The sequence below is a fragment of the Pipistrellus hanaki genome (assembly GCF_964339955.1).
Source record: "Pipistrellus hanaki genome assembly, chromosome: 6".
NCBI lineage: Eukaryota > Metazoa > Chordata > Mammalia > Chiroptera > Vespertilionidae > Pipistrellus > Pipistrellus hanaki.
This window is the reverse complement of record NC_140508.1, coordinates 10917098-10933956: the sequence shown is the minus strand read 5'-3', so window position 1 is coordinate 10933956 and position 16859 is coordinate 10917098. Positions and strand designations below refer to the sequence as shown.

Below are 16859 nucleotides of genomic sequence, written 5' to 3'. Positions count from 1 at the left end.
TGGATAGAAGTGAAAAACACTTTGTCTTCTCAATTAAGAGGGAAAAAAATCCACTTGGGGAAATGAGATGACAGTCATTTGAGACCTTAGATAAACATTAAAAACAAATACATTTTAAAATGTTAACTTACACGTACACATACTCACACACACACACACACACACACACACACACATCCAATCTGCGTGAGTGAGCAGACGGAGATCCACTGGAGCCCTGGCCGGGTGGCTCAGTTGATTAGAGCATTGTCCTGATATGCCAAGGTTGCAGGTTTGAACCCTGGTCAGGGCACATATAAGAATCAACCAACGAATGCATAAGTAAGTGGAATGACACACTGATGTGTCTCTCTGTCTCTATCCTCTCTCTCTAAAGCCAATAAAAATTAAAATAAAAACCCACCGGAGTGACAGGCTTTATCCTCTTGCAAACATGGGGATAGTTTATGTGCCTTCCCGACGTGATCCTGGGAAGAATAAAATGCCCCTTCCGGAGGAGCCGAACGGAGCCTTCACTTCCTAGGAGGAGCTGGGGAGAAGCCAGCCCATCTTGAATCTGGTTTCAATAAAGAGCTTTCTCACAGAGCAGACAGACAACGTACCAAAGAGTTTCACTTTCCATGAAAACAATGTCCAAGAGCTTAGGGAAGATGAGAAGGCACCAGGCGAATGCCACGGCAGCCACCGCCAGGAGGGATGGGCACGGATCTCCTCAGGGCAGGAGAGGTGCTTGGTGCTGGGGACCCGGCTTTCTTTCCTAAGACAGTCATGCTGCCCAGCGGGGACTGAGCACGGGCTCCGGGGCAGCTCAGGGCCGTGGTGAAAGAATATACCTTGTGGATGGGAAGGGCCTAGGTTTAATGCTGAACCCGCCATTTATTAAACACCTGACCTGGTCAGGTTACTTCTTCTCTTTGCGCCTCCACATGACTATAAAGCGAGCAAGGAGATCACAGGGCCTTCTTCAATGGTGGCTGGAAGGCTTACAGGACATATTTCCCGGAAGACACGGAACACGGCAGCTGGCAGCTGGTGGGTATTCAGTAAACATCAGTTGTTTCATAACGTTTGTACATTATCATCACCACTACCAGCTGACATTCCTAAGTATCAGCCATAAAACAAGGAGCTACTCCAAGGGGATAGCCTACAAACTTGAGGGCTCTGAAAACTTTAAAAATAGAAATGAATTTAATTTATCCTCGGAAATCTGAGCATCAGGTATGGGTCTCATTTAGGCTCTCAGTATTCTTAGTCAAAGCAAGCTGCCTCCTCAGAGTTCTAATGAGATATTTTAACAAAACATACAGCTTGTATTACAATACTGAGAACTTTGGAGGAAGGATTATTTTCTCAGAGGTCATTTAAAAAAGGCTCATGGCCGTGGCTGGTTTAGCTCAATGGTTAGAGTGTCGGCCTACAGACCGAAGGGTCGAGGGTTTGATTCCTGGTCAAGGGCACTGACTGACCTTGGTTGCAGGTTCCCCAGCCCTGGGGAGGGGCGTAGGGGTGTGTGTAAGAAGGAGCCAATTGCCGAAACCAGTTTGGCTCAGTGGTAGAGCGTCGGTCTGCAGACTGGGGGTCCTGGGTTCGATTCCGGTCAAGGGCATGTACATTGGTTGCGGGCACATCCCCGGTGGGGGGTGTGCAAGAGGCAGCCGGTCGATGTTTCTCTCTCATCGACGTTTCTAGCTCTCTATCCCTCTCCCTTCCTCTCTGTAAAAAATTAATAAAATATATATTTTTTAAAAAAAGGAGCCAATTGATATGTCTCTCACACGTCGATATTTCTCTCTCTCTCTCTCTCTCCTCCTTCCATCCCCCCATCCTCTCTCCCTTTCACTTTCTCTAGAAATCAGTGGGAAAATACCCTCAGGTGACGATTTAAACATATAAAATAAAAAGAACTCATGGTTTAACCCCCTGGGTGGTTCATTGGTTTAAGAGGAGAAAATAGAGCTGAAAAGGGGACCGGCCACTGGTGACCTCCCCCAAGGTGGGCCCTCCCTGTGGGCACACACAGGAACACTTATTGTGGCCCGGATGCCTGGGGGCCCGGAGCCGAGCAAATACACGTGGAGTTGGCTACAGGGTTTAGATGTTTAATGCTTCACGCTTGGGTAGCCTGGTGGTGGTTAAAAAACAAAACAAAAAAGTGACCTTTGTTAAGAGATGTGAAGTAGGAAAAACTACAATAACAGAGGTTGGCATTTATGACGTGGTCAGCTTGGGGTTTGGCCCTTAGTGCTTAGATTTTTTTTAATTGGAAAACTTCATTTGAAACGCCTAAAATCGGGCTTTCATTGCAATCTCTTTTTATCTGCTGAGGGATTCCGGCAGGCAGCCGGCCGGAGCTGCGTGGCTCCTTCTAGAATCTAGACGGAGCCATCCCAGTCCTCTCTCTGCCTCCCAGAGGCGCCTGCCGGCTCTTAGGAGCAGGGGTCTGAGGGAGAGCGTGAATCCCTGGAGGTCATGCGAGAAAACACGGGGGTCAGCACCCCCAGCATATCTGATCCAGGAGGCCTGGTGGGGCCCCTGGATCTGCAGGTCTAATGGTTCCCAGGTGGCAGGGAGGCTCCGGCCCAGGACCCCTCTGGGAGTCAGGGACACGGAGCCCAGCTCGCAGTGATGCATGGCTCGGCTGAGATGGAAGGTCAGAGCAGGGGTGTAACCAGGAGGTCTGTCTGCCTCCACAGGCCACTCGCAGTGATTTTACATTGTTGCTTTCCTCTCATCGGCCTTAAATCTCGGCTCCTCAGCTGTCACGCACCAAGAGGGTGGAGAGTTGTTCGAGTTGAGGTGTGTGCCCACAGAGGACAGAGCCCTCACCCCAGTGCCCAGTGCCGTGACCTCCTTTGCAGATGACCAGGTAAAGGAGGAAAACCCAGTGTGACCGCACCTTCTTAACAGGGGCAGTTTGGACACAGACACACGGAAGGGCCATGCTGTGGGGACACAGAACACCACGTGGAAGCCGAGGGCCTGAGGCCCCAGGAGCTCCCCCAGAGGCAGGGAACAGCACCTCCTTCTGCCCCGCCTACCCCCCACATCCCTCAGAAGGCGCTAATCCTGCAACACCTCCAGCGGGGACTTCTGGCCTCCGCACTGTGGAAGACCCATTTCAGTTGCTTAAACCACCCACTTGGGACACTGTTAGGGCGCCCCAGGTGACAGGCACAGTATTTCAAGGTGAGCCTGGGGCTCTGATCCTCCATCCCATTTCCCTGTACCCGGAACCAGCAGTCCCGGCCCCAGAGGGCCCGAGCACTGACCTTCGTCGTAGAGTTGCACCGTGTAGGTTGACACCATCACCGGCGTCCCGTTGCGAACGCAGTCCCTCTTAGACGCCACCTGTGCAGACACGTGCCAGTATCAGCCAGGTCTCCTGGGACAGGCAGGCCTCGAGGCCAAGGGGTGCCTCCCAAAATGAAAATTAATTTAAAGTCGTGTTTCTGGGAACTCCCAGCATTCCATCAGAGAAACGAGACCCCCGCTAAAGACGGAACCCCGGGACCCTGAGAACACCCCTTGTCTGCATCTCTGCTTAGGAGCCTGTGGGCACAGCAGGGGGGGGGGACCCACGGGCAATGGACGCCCAGGCTGACTGATCGGTGGGGAACATTGAGCACGTGACTCCAAAGCCTGTGAGGTTAGCCTCGCCCCACCGTCCTGCACACACAGCCGGGCCCCTAGTCAGCACCCTGCACACACAGGGAGCTCGCAGCTGCCTTTGCCTGCTCCACACCCCCCTCATCTCATGCTGCAGCCTTTCCCCACTTTTAGGGCCCAGACCTGATATTCTTTTCTGTTATTTATTGTAGACTAGAGGCCCGATGCACGAAAATTCGTACAAGAGTGGGAATTCCTTCCCCCCGCTGCCTGCACTGGCTTTCCTCTGACACCCAGGACCGGGGTTTCCCTCCTCTGGCCGCCGGCAGGCACCCGGGACCCGGGCTGCTTCTCTCCTCTGGCCGTCCCACAGCCCCGGCTTTGTCAGGAAGGATGTCCAGAATGACATCGGGAAGACGTCTGGTCTAATTAGCATATTGCCCTTTTATGATTATAGATTAGGGGTGTCAAACTCAATCAGAGAAGGGGCCAAAATCTAAAATCCAGCCTAAATCTCGGGCCGAATGGTTTACTGAACAGTCATAAACTGACAATGTCATAAACTGACAGCGGAGTGCAGTGATAACAGCGCGGTGCGGGCCACATTGCAAGGCCTGGCGGGCTGGATTTGGCCCGCGGGCCTTGTGTTTGACACATGTGTTATAGATATTAAAGAAGATTTTATGTGTGTGTGTGTGTGTGTGTGTGTGTATGTACATACACATACAGATACACACATATACACATGGAAAGCAAAAAGTCACAACAGAGAAAATAATGGTATGTAATGTCATTTAAAGAATAAAAGAATAAGTTATACCACTAATAGTTGACATTCATTGAAGATTGATGTTATGCTAAGCGCTTTGCACACTGTGCCTTATTTTGCAGTTCTGTTAGTAGTGTAAGCTGTTAATAAGTGCAGGGATAGATAAAAACGAAAAGACTAAACAGCAGCAACCAGCGAAAAGGCGGGCCTTCCTGGGGGACACAGAAGACTCTTCCTTCCTTACGTTTGTGAAATGGCTTTCGTTGTTAAGCCCGTGTTCTCGCGTTCACTGTGAGTGCTACTGAGAATTCACGAAAGTGGAACACCACGCCCACGTGACCACGTGGCCTCCTGATGGAAATAAAGTCGGGAACTTCTTGGCCAGCGCTAGGGTTTTAAGAGTCCGAGGCAATGAAAGTGTGCAGTCAGGTGGCTCACAGGCATACCCTTCTTCCTGGAGGAGTGCCCAGTCTCACACTCACTCCGTCTCTGAACCCTGATGGTGGACGTGCCGGCTCCCCGCTCCCTGGCCATGGAGACCTGAGGAGATGCATTCGGCATCGCTGGCCTCAGTCTTCCGGAGAAGTTTTTCAAAGACGAATTCCTAAACAAGCAGCCCCTCCCCCTTGGCTGCACAAGCCACAGGGGAGGAAGCCTGGCCCCCTCCCACACACGCTCTAATGCTATTGGTCCCAGGTGGCCTCTGGTTCCGGCTGGGTCTGATGTGCAGTGAGGCTGCGAATGCAACCATCATCCCCGGGGCTCTCATCCTCCAACAGTGACATCTGACCCCTGTTCCGTGCACAGAAGGATGTTTACCGCAGTGGTCGGCAAACTCATTAGTCCTCAGAGCCAAATATCAACAGTACAATGATTGAAATTTCTTTTGAGAGCCATATTTTTAAAACTTAAACTTCTTCTAACTCCACTTCTTCAAATTAGGCTCTCCCAGGCCATGGTATTTTGTGGAAGAGACACACTCAAGGGGCCAAAAAGCCACCTGTGGCTCACGAGCCACAGTTTGCTGACCATGGGTTTCGTGGCATCCCTGGCCTCTGCCCACTAGACCAGCAGTTGTGTGGACCACAAATGAAATGTCTCCAGACATTGCAAGTGCCCTTTGGTGGGGACGGGCAAATCCACCCCCAGGTGAGTCCCACTGGTCCAAACCCACCTGGGAGCAGGTATCAAATTGGCTGCAGAGGGATCACCTTGGAGGCCCTTAAAGACACAGGATCCCGAGGCCCCCAGCCCTGCTGGTTCTGATTCTGGGAGTCTCAGTGGGACCTAGAGCCTGTGTTTTAGCCAAGCTCTGTGATAGAGTCCGGAGGTTTGAGTGCAGCAGGACAAGCCATGGGGAGAGCGGGCCCATGAATGAGCCCTGGACAGGCGGCCCCCCCCCCCAACCCCATTACCCCCCCGCCACTCTGCCTGTGGGGGAGCTCATGCTCAGTGACTGCAGCTACTCTACCTCGTGAGCGTCTGTTTCTGAATCATTTTCCTGCTCTTCAGCTCTTTGGGGGACACTCATTTGGTTACCCATGGTTCCTGCAAGAGAGAGAAAAGAGAGAGACATTAGAATTCAAGACAATCAAAAGTAGAGACCTGGTAAGTTACTGTGGCATGTCACCACCATGGCCTGCATTTATTTGGGGGGAAAGAGACGTTTTAGACCGTTAATCCACAAAGTGCAAGTCAAACCAGCCCCGATTTTCAATTGTGTTTCATTTCTGGGGTAAATATTTATCATGATGAACCGTGTATTCAGTGTGGGTAGCATTTCTTCCCTCTCGGTCACAGCTTTTATAACCAAGGAGATTTTAGTGTGAAGATAATTAAAGGATACTTAAAATTTTTAGTATTCTCTGATCCTCAAACTAAATTATGTCTTTTATTAAAACCCATCCTAGCAATGGATTTTTTTTTTCCACAGAACTACTTGCAATTATATATTTATTTGGCTATGTTTTCATCATTCATTGATTCAACAAATATATACTGGGCACCAACTCTGCATGTTTCACTGCCCCAGGCACCAGGGTTACAACTATGAATTAAAGAGATGAGGCCCCTGACCTCACAGGGGGTGGGGGAAGAGGTAGTGGTGATGGGATGACAAACAATAAATAAATAAGAAGCCCACAAACCAGGCCATTTCTGATGACAAGGCAGCTTGGTAGGTGGTTATGCGCACAAAGCCAGAGCAAGACAACCTGAGCTTCAAACCTCTCTCTGCCTCTCATTGCTGTGTGTCCTCATGTGAGTTAATTAACCTCTCTGTGCCTCACAGGAACATATGTACTAAATCAACTAAGTCTTGCTAAGTGGTTAGAATAATGTCTAGCTCATAATAAACAATAAAAAGGGTTTGTTAAACAAAAGACATAGGGCATGATGCTATGAATAAAATAAATTGATTAACATAGCAATAGGGGGCCATGATAGAGGACAAGAGGCAAGCAAGCCCACACCATCACTAAGCCCACATCTGGGCCTCTGGAGTGCGGGATGATGGGCTTGTGTTGCTGGGGCAATGCCACTAGCATCCCATCCTAGTTGCTATGGGCGCTGCCATCTTTGTGATGGAGTAATGATTAATTTGCATATTACCCTTTTATTAGATATGGTAATAACAGCCAGAAATTACTTAGCATGCTGTCCTCCACAGTCTATTTTCCAGGTGCATTTCCTGTATCTTCTCATGTGGCCCCACCCACCTGTGAGACAGGTGTCATCATCTCCCTCTAGATACAAGGAAGCTGAGTCCCAGGAGGCTCCATTACCTCCCACAGGTCACCCAGGCAATGGCAGAGGCAAGATGCAAACACAGGCTGCCATTATCCTGATCGTTAGGATGCTCCACGTTTTATCACTTCCCTCAAGAGGAGGGAGTCCAGTCTCCCAAACCCACCCAGGATACGTGGCCGAGCGTGGATCTGACCCAGAGTCTGCCTGGTCCCAGGAATGGGCTCTTCCAGCTGCTCTAGACCGCTACCTAAACCCTGCTTCACACACCGCAAGCGATTCCAGCGTAGTCCCACCTCCAACTCACTGCCCACCCTCTCTGGTGGCTTTCAGAATACAAGTCAGGCCTGACTTCTGTCTGAAAGCAGCCCGTGCACCTACAAGGGTCCCATGGGCCTCTCATCCCCTGTGTGTTCTTGTGCTCTAGAAATTGACATGTCAAGTAAGCAGAAATTACTGAGGCTGGAAAGGGCCATAGATCTCACCTCCTGTTCTCTTGGGGGATTCTGCTAGATTACAGGATCTGGGGATTTTACATGTTCTTTAATTGCACCATGTAATAAAGCTGAGCAGCACTGAAACATACAGGACACTAGGTATTTTGCAGTATTGCTATTTGTAAAATCCATGGTGTACGTAATCACAATAGGTCATCGCTTAATCTACAAATGGGCATCCTATATAATAAAGAGGTAATATGCAAATTAACTCTCACACCCTCACAAGATGGCTACCTATGACCAGGCCGGCAGTGGGGTTAGCGAGGGATGACCAAATGACTGAACAAACAGGCTGTGTGGAAAACCCAGGCCAGCAGTGGGGGCAGTTGGGGGTAACCAGACAGGCAGGGGAGGGCAGTTTGGGGTGAGCAGGATGGCAGAGGGGGCTGTTAGGGACGACCAGGCAGGCAGGTGAGCCAGTGGTCTAGGATTGTGAGGGGGATCCCAGATTGGAGAGGGTGCAGGCTGGGCTGAGGATCCCTCCCCTCCCTGCTCTGTGCATGAATTTCATGCACCGGGCCTCTAGTTATGAATATAATACTAAATCCTTAAGACCAGGGTTGGCAAATGGCAGCTGAGGGACAAAGCTCACCTCACCCACAGGCTGTTTGGTACAGCCAGTGAGCTAAGCACATGTTTTACATTCATAAGTGGTTGGAAAAAGCAGAAGAATCATGGATTGTGATTCATCATAATCATGTGAAATTCAAATGTTGGTTTTATTGGAAGATAGCCAAGGGGGCAACTCACTTCTCCAGTCTGCCCGCACTCCCTTATCTGAGAGTGTACTTTTGTTTCAACTGATCTCTGTGCTTTACTAGAAAAAAAGAAAAAAGGAAGACAGCCACTCTCATTGAAAAAAATATATTTTTAAAGCTTATCAATCCCTGCTTAACATCACTCTGGGTAATATACACTCATTTTGCAAATAAGTGGTTTGAGGAGGCTGAGAAATTATATGTTTCCCATAGTAAGTAAGACTGATCAGGATTTGAACCCACGGTGTATAAAAATAACGACAATAACAGCTCTAACAACCATATTAATGAAATAGTAACAACAACCAATTTGGTGAGTGCTTTCCTGAAGGGAGTGGTTATAGGGTTAAGCCTTGAGCTGACCTGCTGGCAAAGTCGCAAACAAGTCCCAGCTTGGAGCACAGCCCTGTAAGCATAATTAAGCTTGATCTTGTGACTGCTTTCTAGATCTTTCCTGGGTAGCTAGTGGGCTGTGGGAGGGGCAGCAAGTGCTGCCAAAACAAATGAAAGTTACAACAACATTGTAAATTACCATATTTGTCCCTGACAATAAATAAAGCCTCAGCTTTGCAGTCTGGACCTGTTCTGTGGCCTCAGGGAGGCACAGAAGATCCACCTAGACCCAGCTTATTCTCTTTGTCTGTCTTTTCTTCATCCTTCATTCTAGCCCAACCCTTGGATTGCTGGGGCGGCACACTTTCCATGTGTTGAGAAACTGTTCTAAGAGGGTTGCTAGCAGCAAACTAATTCACTCCCTTACAGCAAATCAGCAAGACAATTTCACAGACGGGAAAACTGTTGAAGGTTGTGACCAAGGCCACATGCACAAATACACACACGGCGAACTCTGTCTCCCTAAATGCAGCTTTTTACACAACCTTTGGAGCTCCTAGTTTTCACTTTAAATTCAGTCCGATTGAAATAAGAACTCAAAAGAACTGTTGGCCCAGAAAGAAACTCACTACAGACCGATTTATTTGCCTCTCAGCATAACCATTATGGCTGGTCTCATTTTCAGTTCTCACAAGTGTATTTATTGTATCACATGATCTCACACATTTAGGGGAAATAATTAACAACATAAACTGATGATCAAAAACAGACCCAGAGACAGGGAAGCATTGATCAGACTTTCAAACCTCAGAGGGAAGGTAGGGGAGGGTGGGGGTAAGGGGGAGAGATCAACCAAAGGACTTGTGTGGATGCATATACCGGTAAGCCTAACCAGTGGTCACGGTCAACAGGGGGATGGGGGCATACGTGGGGAGAGGTTTGGGGTGAGAATGGAGGGATAAGGACAATTATGTGATACCATAATAAAAAAATAAATAAACATTACTGGGAAAATAAAAATGATAAATAAATAAATAAATAAATAAATAAATAAATAAATAAATAAATTCAGTCCAAGTTGGGGTTTGAGGTTATGCAAAGTCTTCGGCTGGGAGGCGTGTGATGTGTGCGGGCAGGAGAGAAAGTTGGTCACCCGCAAAGCTGGGTTACAGCGCCCTGCCATTGCACATTTTCAGAGCCTCTGTAGATTTCAGGGCAGGTGGCCGGGAAGAAGGAAAAGCCATGGGAACGTCTGTGGGAGTGACAACCTGGATTCAGGCAATGATTGCTTTCTGGCAGCAGTGATAACGTGTCTTGTGAAATCCCTCCTGCCCTTTCTTCAAATGTGAGGAGCAGGATTTACACGGGACAAAAACAAAGGGGTGCTGCCACCTACTGGCCGATGTTAGTATCAGCAGAAATGAATATAAGCCTACAAGGTGAGGTCAAAATGTCTGGGGAGGGCAAAGAAGATGCTTCGCAATTAAACCTTCACAATTAAAACGTCTGTTAAAAGTTTACCAATTAAAAGTTGGCAATGGAGTGCCAAGTCTTTTAATGCCCCCCCCCCCAAAGTACAAAGAATAGAACGGTTATGATAATCACATCTGACATGCAGGGCAGGCCTGCCATGTGCTGGGCGCTCTTGGAAGAGGGCAGTGTAGCATGATGGCAGGGATGTAGGCTCTGGAGATGAACCCTGAGTTTGAAAGCCCTGATGGGCTGTATACTGAGTCTGTGACCCTGGGCAAGTTACTGAGCCTTGCTGGGCCTCAGTTTCCTAATCTGTATAATGGGAATAACCACAGCCCCAATTTTAAGAAGTTGTTGTAAGAATTAAATTAATCTATTCAAGCCAAAGCCGGTTTGGCTCAGTGGTAGAGCGTCGGTCTGTGGACTGAAAGGTCCCGGGTTCGATTCCAGTCAAGGGCATGTACATTGGTTGCCGGCACATGCCCAGTAGGGGGTGTGCAAGAGGCAGCTGATCGATGGCTCTCTCTCATCGATGTTTCTAACTCTCTATCTCTCTCCCTTCCTCTCTGTAAAAAATCAATAAAATATATTAAAGAAAAATAAATTAATCTATTCGAGGCCTGGCATACGATAATGCCCATGCAAGTGTTGCCATGGTTAGGATTATCGCCATCATTATTATTGGTACTAGAGGCCTGTGCGTGAGATTTGTGCATGGGTAGAATCCCTAGGCCTGGCCGATGATCAAGGCCAATCTGTGGGGTGACCAGTGGTGTGATGGGGGACCCTACTCACACCTGCCTTGGTCTGGCGCTGCCTGCTCACTGCTTCACCATCCTGCCATGTTCCCGCTCTCTTTGGGGCCCACTGGGGCTGGCAGTGCCTCCAGTGCTGTCTCCTGCCAGCACTGTGTTGCTGACACCTGCCATGCTTCATACTGCCCTCTGGTGGTCAGTAAATGTCTAACTCCCAGTTGGTCAAACTCCCACCCGTGGGGACAATTTGCATATTAGCCTTTTATTATATAGGGTTTTCTGTCAGTGTCTCTCCCCCCCGCCCTCCCTCCAAGCTCCCTGATGATAAAAAACTGAGGAACCCGCCAGAACTTCTGATTCTCACCAAAAAAGCCAGGTTGGGGCCCTGGAGCTGCAGTTTTAGCAAATACACAGTTGGTTCTATGATCAGGCTCGTGTGGGAAATACAGTGATGGTGACATCTGTCCCAGGGACGAGGGTGTTCGGGGAAGCAGACTGTCCTGTGACAACTAGCATGGTGACCACCTTATTAGCCTCTCCAAGACTTTGTGAGGTAAGGACTCTTTTTTAAAAAAAAATTTTAATTTTATTGATTATGGTACCACATAATTGTCCTCATCCCCCTATTCCCAACCCAAACCCCTCCCCACATATGCCCCACACCCCTGTTGTCCATGGCCACTGGCTAGGCCCATATGCATGCTCTCAAGTCCTTTGGTTAATCACCATTTAACAGATGGCAAAACTGAGGCTCAGGGCAGTACAGATAATGATTCCTGTGACGTTTTCTCAAGTCTTCAACAAATGAGACAAATAAATCAGATAGAGGTTTTCGCCCAGAAAAAGTCTTCATTGGAAAGAGCTAGCTTTTATTTGGAGGAGGGCAGCATTTGAGGGTGGTGTCACCTCGCCCTTCTCTCAGGAGCCGATGGTGTTAGTTGTTTTGCTTGGTGACCGTGGCTGACATTAAACACGAGCTGCCCCATGGCAGGGCGCTTTGTTTTTGAAATTGGACTCGTGTTTGAGGGCCTCGCATTTTGAGGATGTGGGGTGAACCTTTCTCTGGGCGGAGGTCATTCGGATGAGGAAGTCCCTTCATTTCTCCACCTCCCGCTGTGTCCCTGAGGCCAGTCCTCAAACGGGGCCGCAGGTTAGAGTCACCGGTGACCTTCCAATCGCCATGCTCAGGCCCCAGCCAGACCCACCCCACCAGCCTCTCCAGGGCTGGCGCCCGGCATCCCTACAGTTTCAAGATCTCGAGGTGGTTTCCATGACAGCCAACGCCGGGAGCCACTGTTTTGGGTATTTCGGGGTGAACGAGAGTCCTTGGCTGGGAACCTCTTGGGTGCAGCCTTCCCTGACTCAGAGAACCAGGCTGGGGATGCCCAGACTCAGGCAGGGCCCCAGGGCCCAATCACCGCCACCCAGGGCACCCGAGCCTGTCCCCAACCCTTCCCGGGCCCGCCTTGGTGGCCCATCGGGTCAGCCGGTTGGGTCACCAAGCAAAACAGCAAACAGAGAGCACCTGGTCTGCAGCGCTCTTTTCCTGAGCATGTGTGCAGGGCGTGCTTGCTCCTGGGCAGCCTGCTCTCCCGCTGGGCTGTGAGAAGGGAGGAGGGTGTGGGTGCCCCGGAGGAGGACGGCAGAAGGGCCGCCTGAGTGGGGAGCACTCACCTTCCTCCTCCGAGAGAAAGCTAAGGCCTGAGCCAGCCCCCGTCAGTCTCACCACGATGAGGCCTCCAGCAAGGCATGCTCTCGGAATGCCTTTGTCTTGTGGAAAAGGCCGGTGTTCACCGTTCTGACTACATGAAACACCTCCCGTGTTTGCCGTTATGTGTGTCCTGACTCCCCTGCCTGGGCAATCACCCTCCGGGTTAGATGCTGTTATTTGCTCAATTTTCTGGTGAGGAACTGAGGCACAGAGAGGTCTGGCACCAGCCCAACAGGCCTTATACGTCACAGTGTTTCAGGAAAGGTAAATGGGGAGGGCACCCAGGTGGTCCTGGGACGGGTGTTTAGATGTACTGAAGATCTCTCTCTGCTATCTTGTTAAAATGTTCTGCTCTTCGTTCTGATTCTCAGGAGCTCACAGGCAGTGTTTCTCCAACTGTGGGCAGTTTTGCCACCCCTACCCCCAATCCCTCCCCCCCAAGTAGACATGCCTGCAGACAGGTTTGAGCATCAGGGCTCAGAGTGAGCACCCCCGGTGCACAGGACGCCGGTGGCAGAGGACTATCTGCCCCAAATGTCTCCAGTGTCTCAGTGGAGGGACCTGCTCAGGGGCTGGATCTAGCGATTTTCTCTTCCTGGTGGCCCAGTGCCTCCGGCACCTGCTTTTCTGAGAGCTGTTAGGGAGCCGTCCCTGGTGATGAAACAGCAAACCCTCTGCCTGGGTTAGGCCCTCCAGTGGGGTCAGGCCCTCCCCTGGGGTCAGGCCCTCCACCTGGGTCAGGTCCTGCTCGCACCAGCTGCGGGCAGATGCCTCCGCTCCTGTCTGTGAGGTGAGGGTGGAGAGGGGCCATCGCAGACCCAACCTCATGAGCTCCTGTGAGTTGACAGTGGCCTTTACCCCTGATTGGTATTCCTTGGGTTTACATGCAGGTTATCAGTGAGCACACCTCCTGGGAACCCATCACACAGCAAATCCAGGCCCAGAGGCCAGAGAAAGAGCAATCAGACTGCAGCCAGGCAGCAGAGTGACTGTTACAGGGAGGGGCAGGTCCTCGGAGGGTGGATGCTGACAGAATTAGTCACCGAGCAAACAGAAATGCCTCGGCCGATGCAATGGCCTGTAAGCAAACTGTGAGCCCTCCTCACCCCCAGTGGAGGGCAGTGCCAACATGGCCAGACTGGCACACACAGCAGAAAAGCCCTGTGCCCCCCTCTCCAAAGGCAAGGTCAAGGTGAGTGAAGAGAACAGACCTCCTCTCCCACATCCTGTGGTCCTGCATCCTGGAATTTCCCAGCACCTTACTGCCAGGTGCAGTGGTACCACCGGCCTCCTCCACAAGGGGGCGCATGAGGACTGGCTGCCCTGTATCCTGCTATGGGACCGCCTGGGTCCAGGGGAGGGGTGCCTTCATCAAAACGGAGCTGTGTGTTTTCAGGATACTTGCTAATTGATCTCTTTCTTAGTCCAGTGGTCGGCAAACTCATTAGTCCACAGAGCCAAATATCAACATTACAACGATTGAAATATCTTTTGAGAGCTGACTTTTGCACATGGGCCACGAAGTTTCAGTCGCACTGTATGTGCACACCCGCACATGGTATTTCGTGGAAGAGCCACACTCAAGGGCCCAAAGAGCCGCATGTGGCTCTCGAGCTGCAGTTTGCTGACCACTGTCTTAGTCTATTATGTTTATATAAATGATTGATGCTCCCAGAGTCTTAGAGCTTACCACCTTATTCTCAGCATTGCCCACACATCGTTAAGCTAAGGGCGGCAGGTAACACTGGCGGAAGGCTTACTGACGATGAGCCAGGCAGGCCCAGGATCTGGAGAGGCCGGGTGCAAGTGCAAACAGGCGCACTCTCAGGGTGGGGCAGGGGATGTCTCCCAGCTTTGCCCCAGGGGCCTGGTTGGCCTCACCCTGGCCCCAGCCCTGGGGCAGGCATTGTCTTTCCATCAGCTGCATTTTCCTACAGCAGCCGGCCACGCCCCATCACACAGATAAAGACACCCAGACCGGATGCGATGCCCTCACCCCAGAAGGCAAACTGCGTGCGGGCAGGCACCTCGCTGGTCCTGCTTGCTCCTGGTGGCCCCCAATTCGCATTGGGTGGGTAAGTGGAGACACTGTCCCCAGGCCAGAAGCTGTGAAGAGGCAGTTGGGGTCGGACCTGTTTCCATGTGACTCAGGCACTCGAATCCTTAACCACTTCCCGCCCAGCTCTGGGCAGAGGCCAGAGGCGCTGCTGACAGTGAGCCAACAGCTTCGAGCTGGAGAGGATGAGGACGGTGAGCCTGCTGGACGGGGCCGGAACCTGCCAAGGCCTCCCCACGCCTCTCCGAGCACCTCCTGCCAGCGGACCCCAGCCTTCGTGGGCTCTTCCGGGCCAGCCCTCCTCAAGTGCCTGCCTTCTCCCTGAAAAGCCCCCCCCCCCCCCCAGGCTCAGAGCGCTTGGGGAAAGAACCTCCCAGGACTTGGGGCTCCGGCGGGCTGGGTGGGCCCACTCTCCTTAAACTGAAAAGTACCTAGCTGTCCCTCTCCCCTTTTATTTTTGGAGGGAGCAGGACTACACACCCCAGGGCTGAGGGTGATCGCAGCTTGGATGAGGGTGGGGGAGGGAGCCACCAGAGCGGAACTTAAGGAGGACCCAGAAAACTCAGGCCTCAAGATGAGCAATATATTTTCACAAAACCTTAAACGAACCCAGATGAGTGCTGTTACTGATCCCATCTGTGCCTAACATAGATCTCTTGGCATTAGCTTAACAATTTTAAAATATTGCCTTAAAGTATAATTTGTCCTGGTGACGGAGCTTTCTGTGTTGCTTAAAGTCTGCTCCTGAGGCGAGTGCCTCACCCACGTCACTCAAGCCGCGACGTGACCTCCTTTCTGGGAGGCCCCAACGTGTCCTCCCCTTGCCCAGCCTCAGCTTCCTAATTGTAAACAGAGAAGACGACAGAATGGCAGCGACAAAAGCCACAGCTGACACCCACAGGCTCAGGTGTTCCGGCCCTGGTCCTCTCCGCCCTCATGGCCTTGGCTTTGATCTCGGCACTATTATTATCCCATTTTATAGATCAGGAGCCTGAAGCTCCAGGGCACCTGCCCTTCAATCACCTCGGCTCTCCAGGCGGAGAACGAGGCTGCGGACGGCCATGCAAGTTCCTGGAGTCGTGCAGCTGGGATTGCAAACGGGAGCGTTAAGTAAGACGAACTGTGCAAAGAGCCAGGCTTGCCAATGACACTCCAGGGTCTCTTCCCCCTTCTCCTCCTGCCTAGGTCCTAGGTCCCCTCAGGCAGCCTTTCCGTGGCATCCATGTCCTGACAGTGGTCCCCAAATCACATACCTCACACCTCCACTGCTGAGTAACCCACCCCACCCCAAGTTTTACACTGAAAACAACCTTCAGTGGTTCTCTGCAAACAGGAGCTACCTCTGGCACCTGCCACTGCCACATAATCACCGCATCCCAGGCAGACCTGTTAGGGAAGGCCGTTTTGGGGTCTATCCCACAAATGGTGAAACGGAGGCTCACAGATACCCAAGCCCACACAGTGAGTCAATGGCAGAGCTGGGGTCAAACCACTCTCGCTGACCCCCGGCTTCTGCAGGTCACCGCCTGCCCCAAACTACAAACCCTCACGCCGTGCTCAGAGGACCCAGGAGAGTTACCTGTGGCGTCCCTGGAGGGAGTGTCCTCGGTCCCCTGGTGCCACTTGGAGCTGCTCTGGTGCAGGGCGCCTGGTCTGCAGCTGGTTCGGCCCGGGACCAGCTGTCAACTGAGCCGGCTCCCTGCCCTTTGCTTCCTCATCCGGAGCTGCTGGCTGAGTACACAGGCCGGGCAAACACAGCCTGGGTGGGGCCTATGGCAGCAGCGCCTCTTCAATAAAAACCAACCAACTGATTCCTCTCGCTCTGGTGCCTCCCTGGCACTCCAAGCATCCTGTCCGGGGCCCCTCACCCACTGTGGCCGCCCAGGCTGACCTGGGTAGCTGATTCCTTCCTCTGTTCCCGTGAGTCATGGCCAGAGCAGGGAAAACACGTTCTGTGAGGTTTTGCAGCTCTGTCTGCCTTTCACCTCCATTGATTCCAGAACACCACCTGCCCCCCCACTAACCAAACCATTAAAAAGGGAGGAAATAGCATCTCCTTCACAGAACTGCCCTCCTCAGGCAAACATCGCTCCCCAAGGCCTCTGGGCGCCGGAAAGCAGGTAACTAGGTGCAGCTCATTGCTCTGGGGT

The 16859-nt window shown here is 51.5% G+C and overlaps 1 protein-coding gene across 4 annotated transcripts in view; it reads right to left on the bottom strand.

The window, feature by feature from the left end:
• Positions 1 to 16431, bottom strand: part of BCAS1 (brain enriched myelin associated protein 1) — a 74869-nt gene extending 58438 nt beyond the window's left edge. For all 4 annotated transcript variants that reach the window (XM_084888457.1, XM_084888459.1, XM_084888458.1 and 1 more), the window contains exons 1-3: positions 16289 to 16431; positions 5850 to 5926; positions 3273 to 3351 (exon numbers count right to left, since the gene is read on the bottom strand). In XM_084888457.1, the coding sequence (XP_084744583.1) occupies positions 3273 to 3351; positions 5850 to 5921 (151 nt within the window). In that variant the 5' untranslated portion in view covers positions 5922 to 5926; positions 16289 to 16431. The remainder of the gene's footprint in view (positions 1 to 3272; positions 3352 to 5849; positions 5927 to 16288) is intronic.
• Positions 16432 to 16859: the final 428 nt, after the last annotated feature.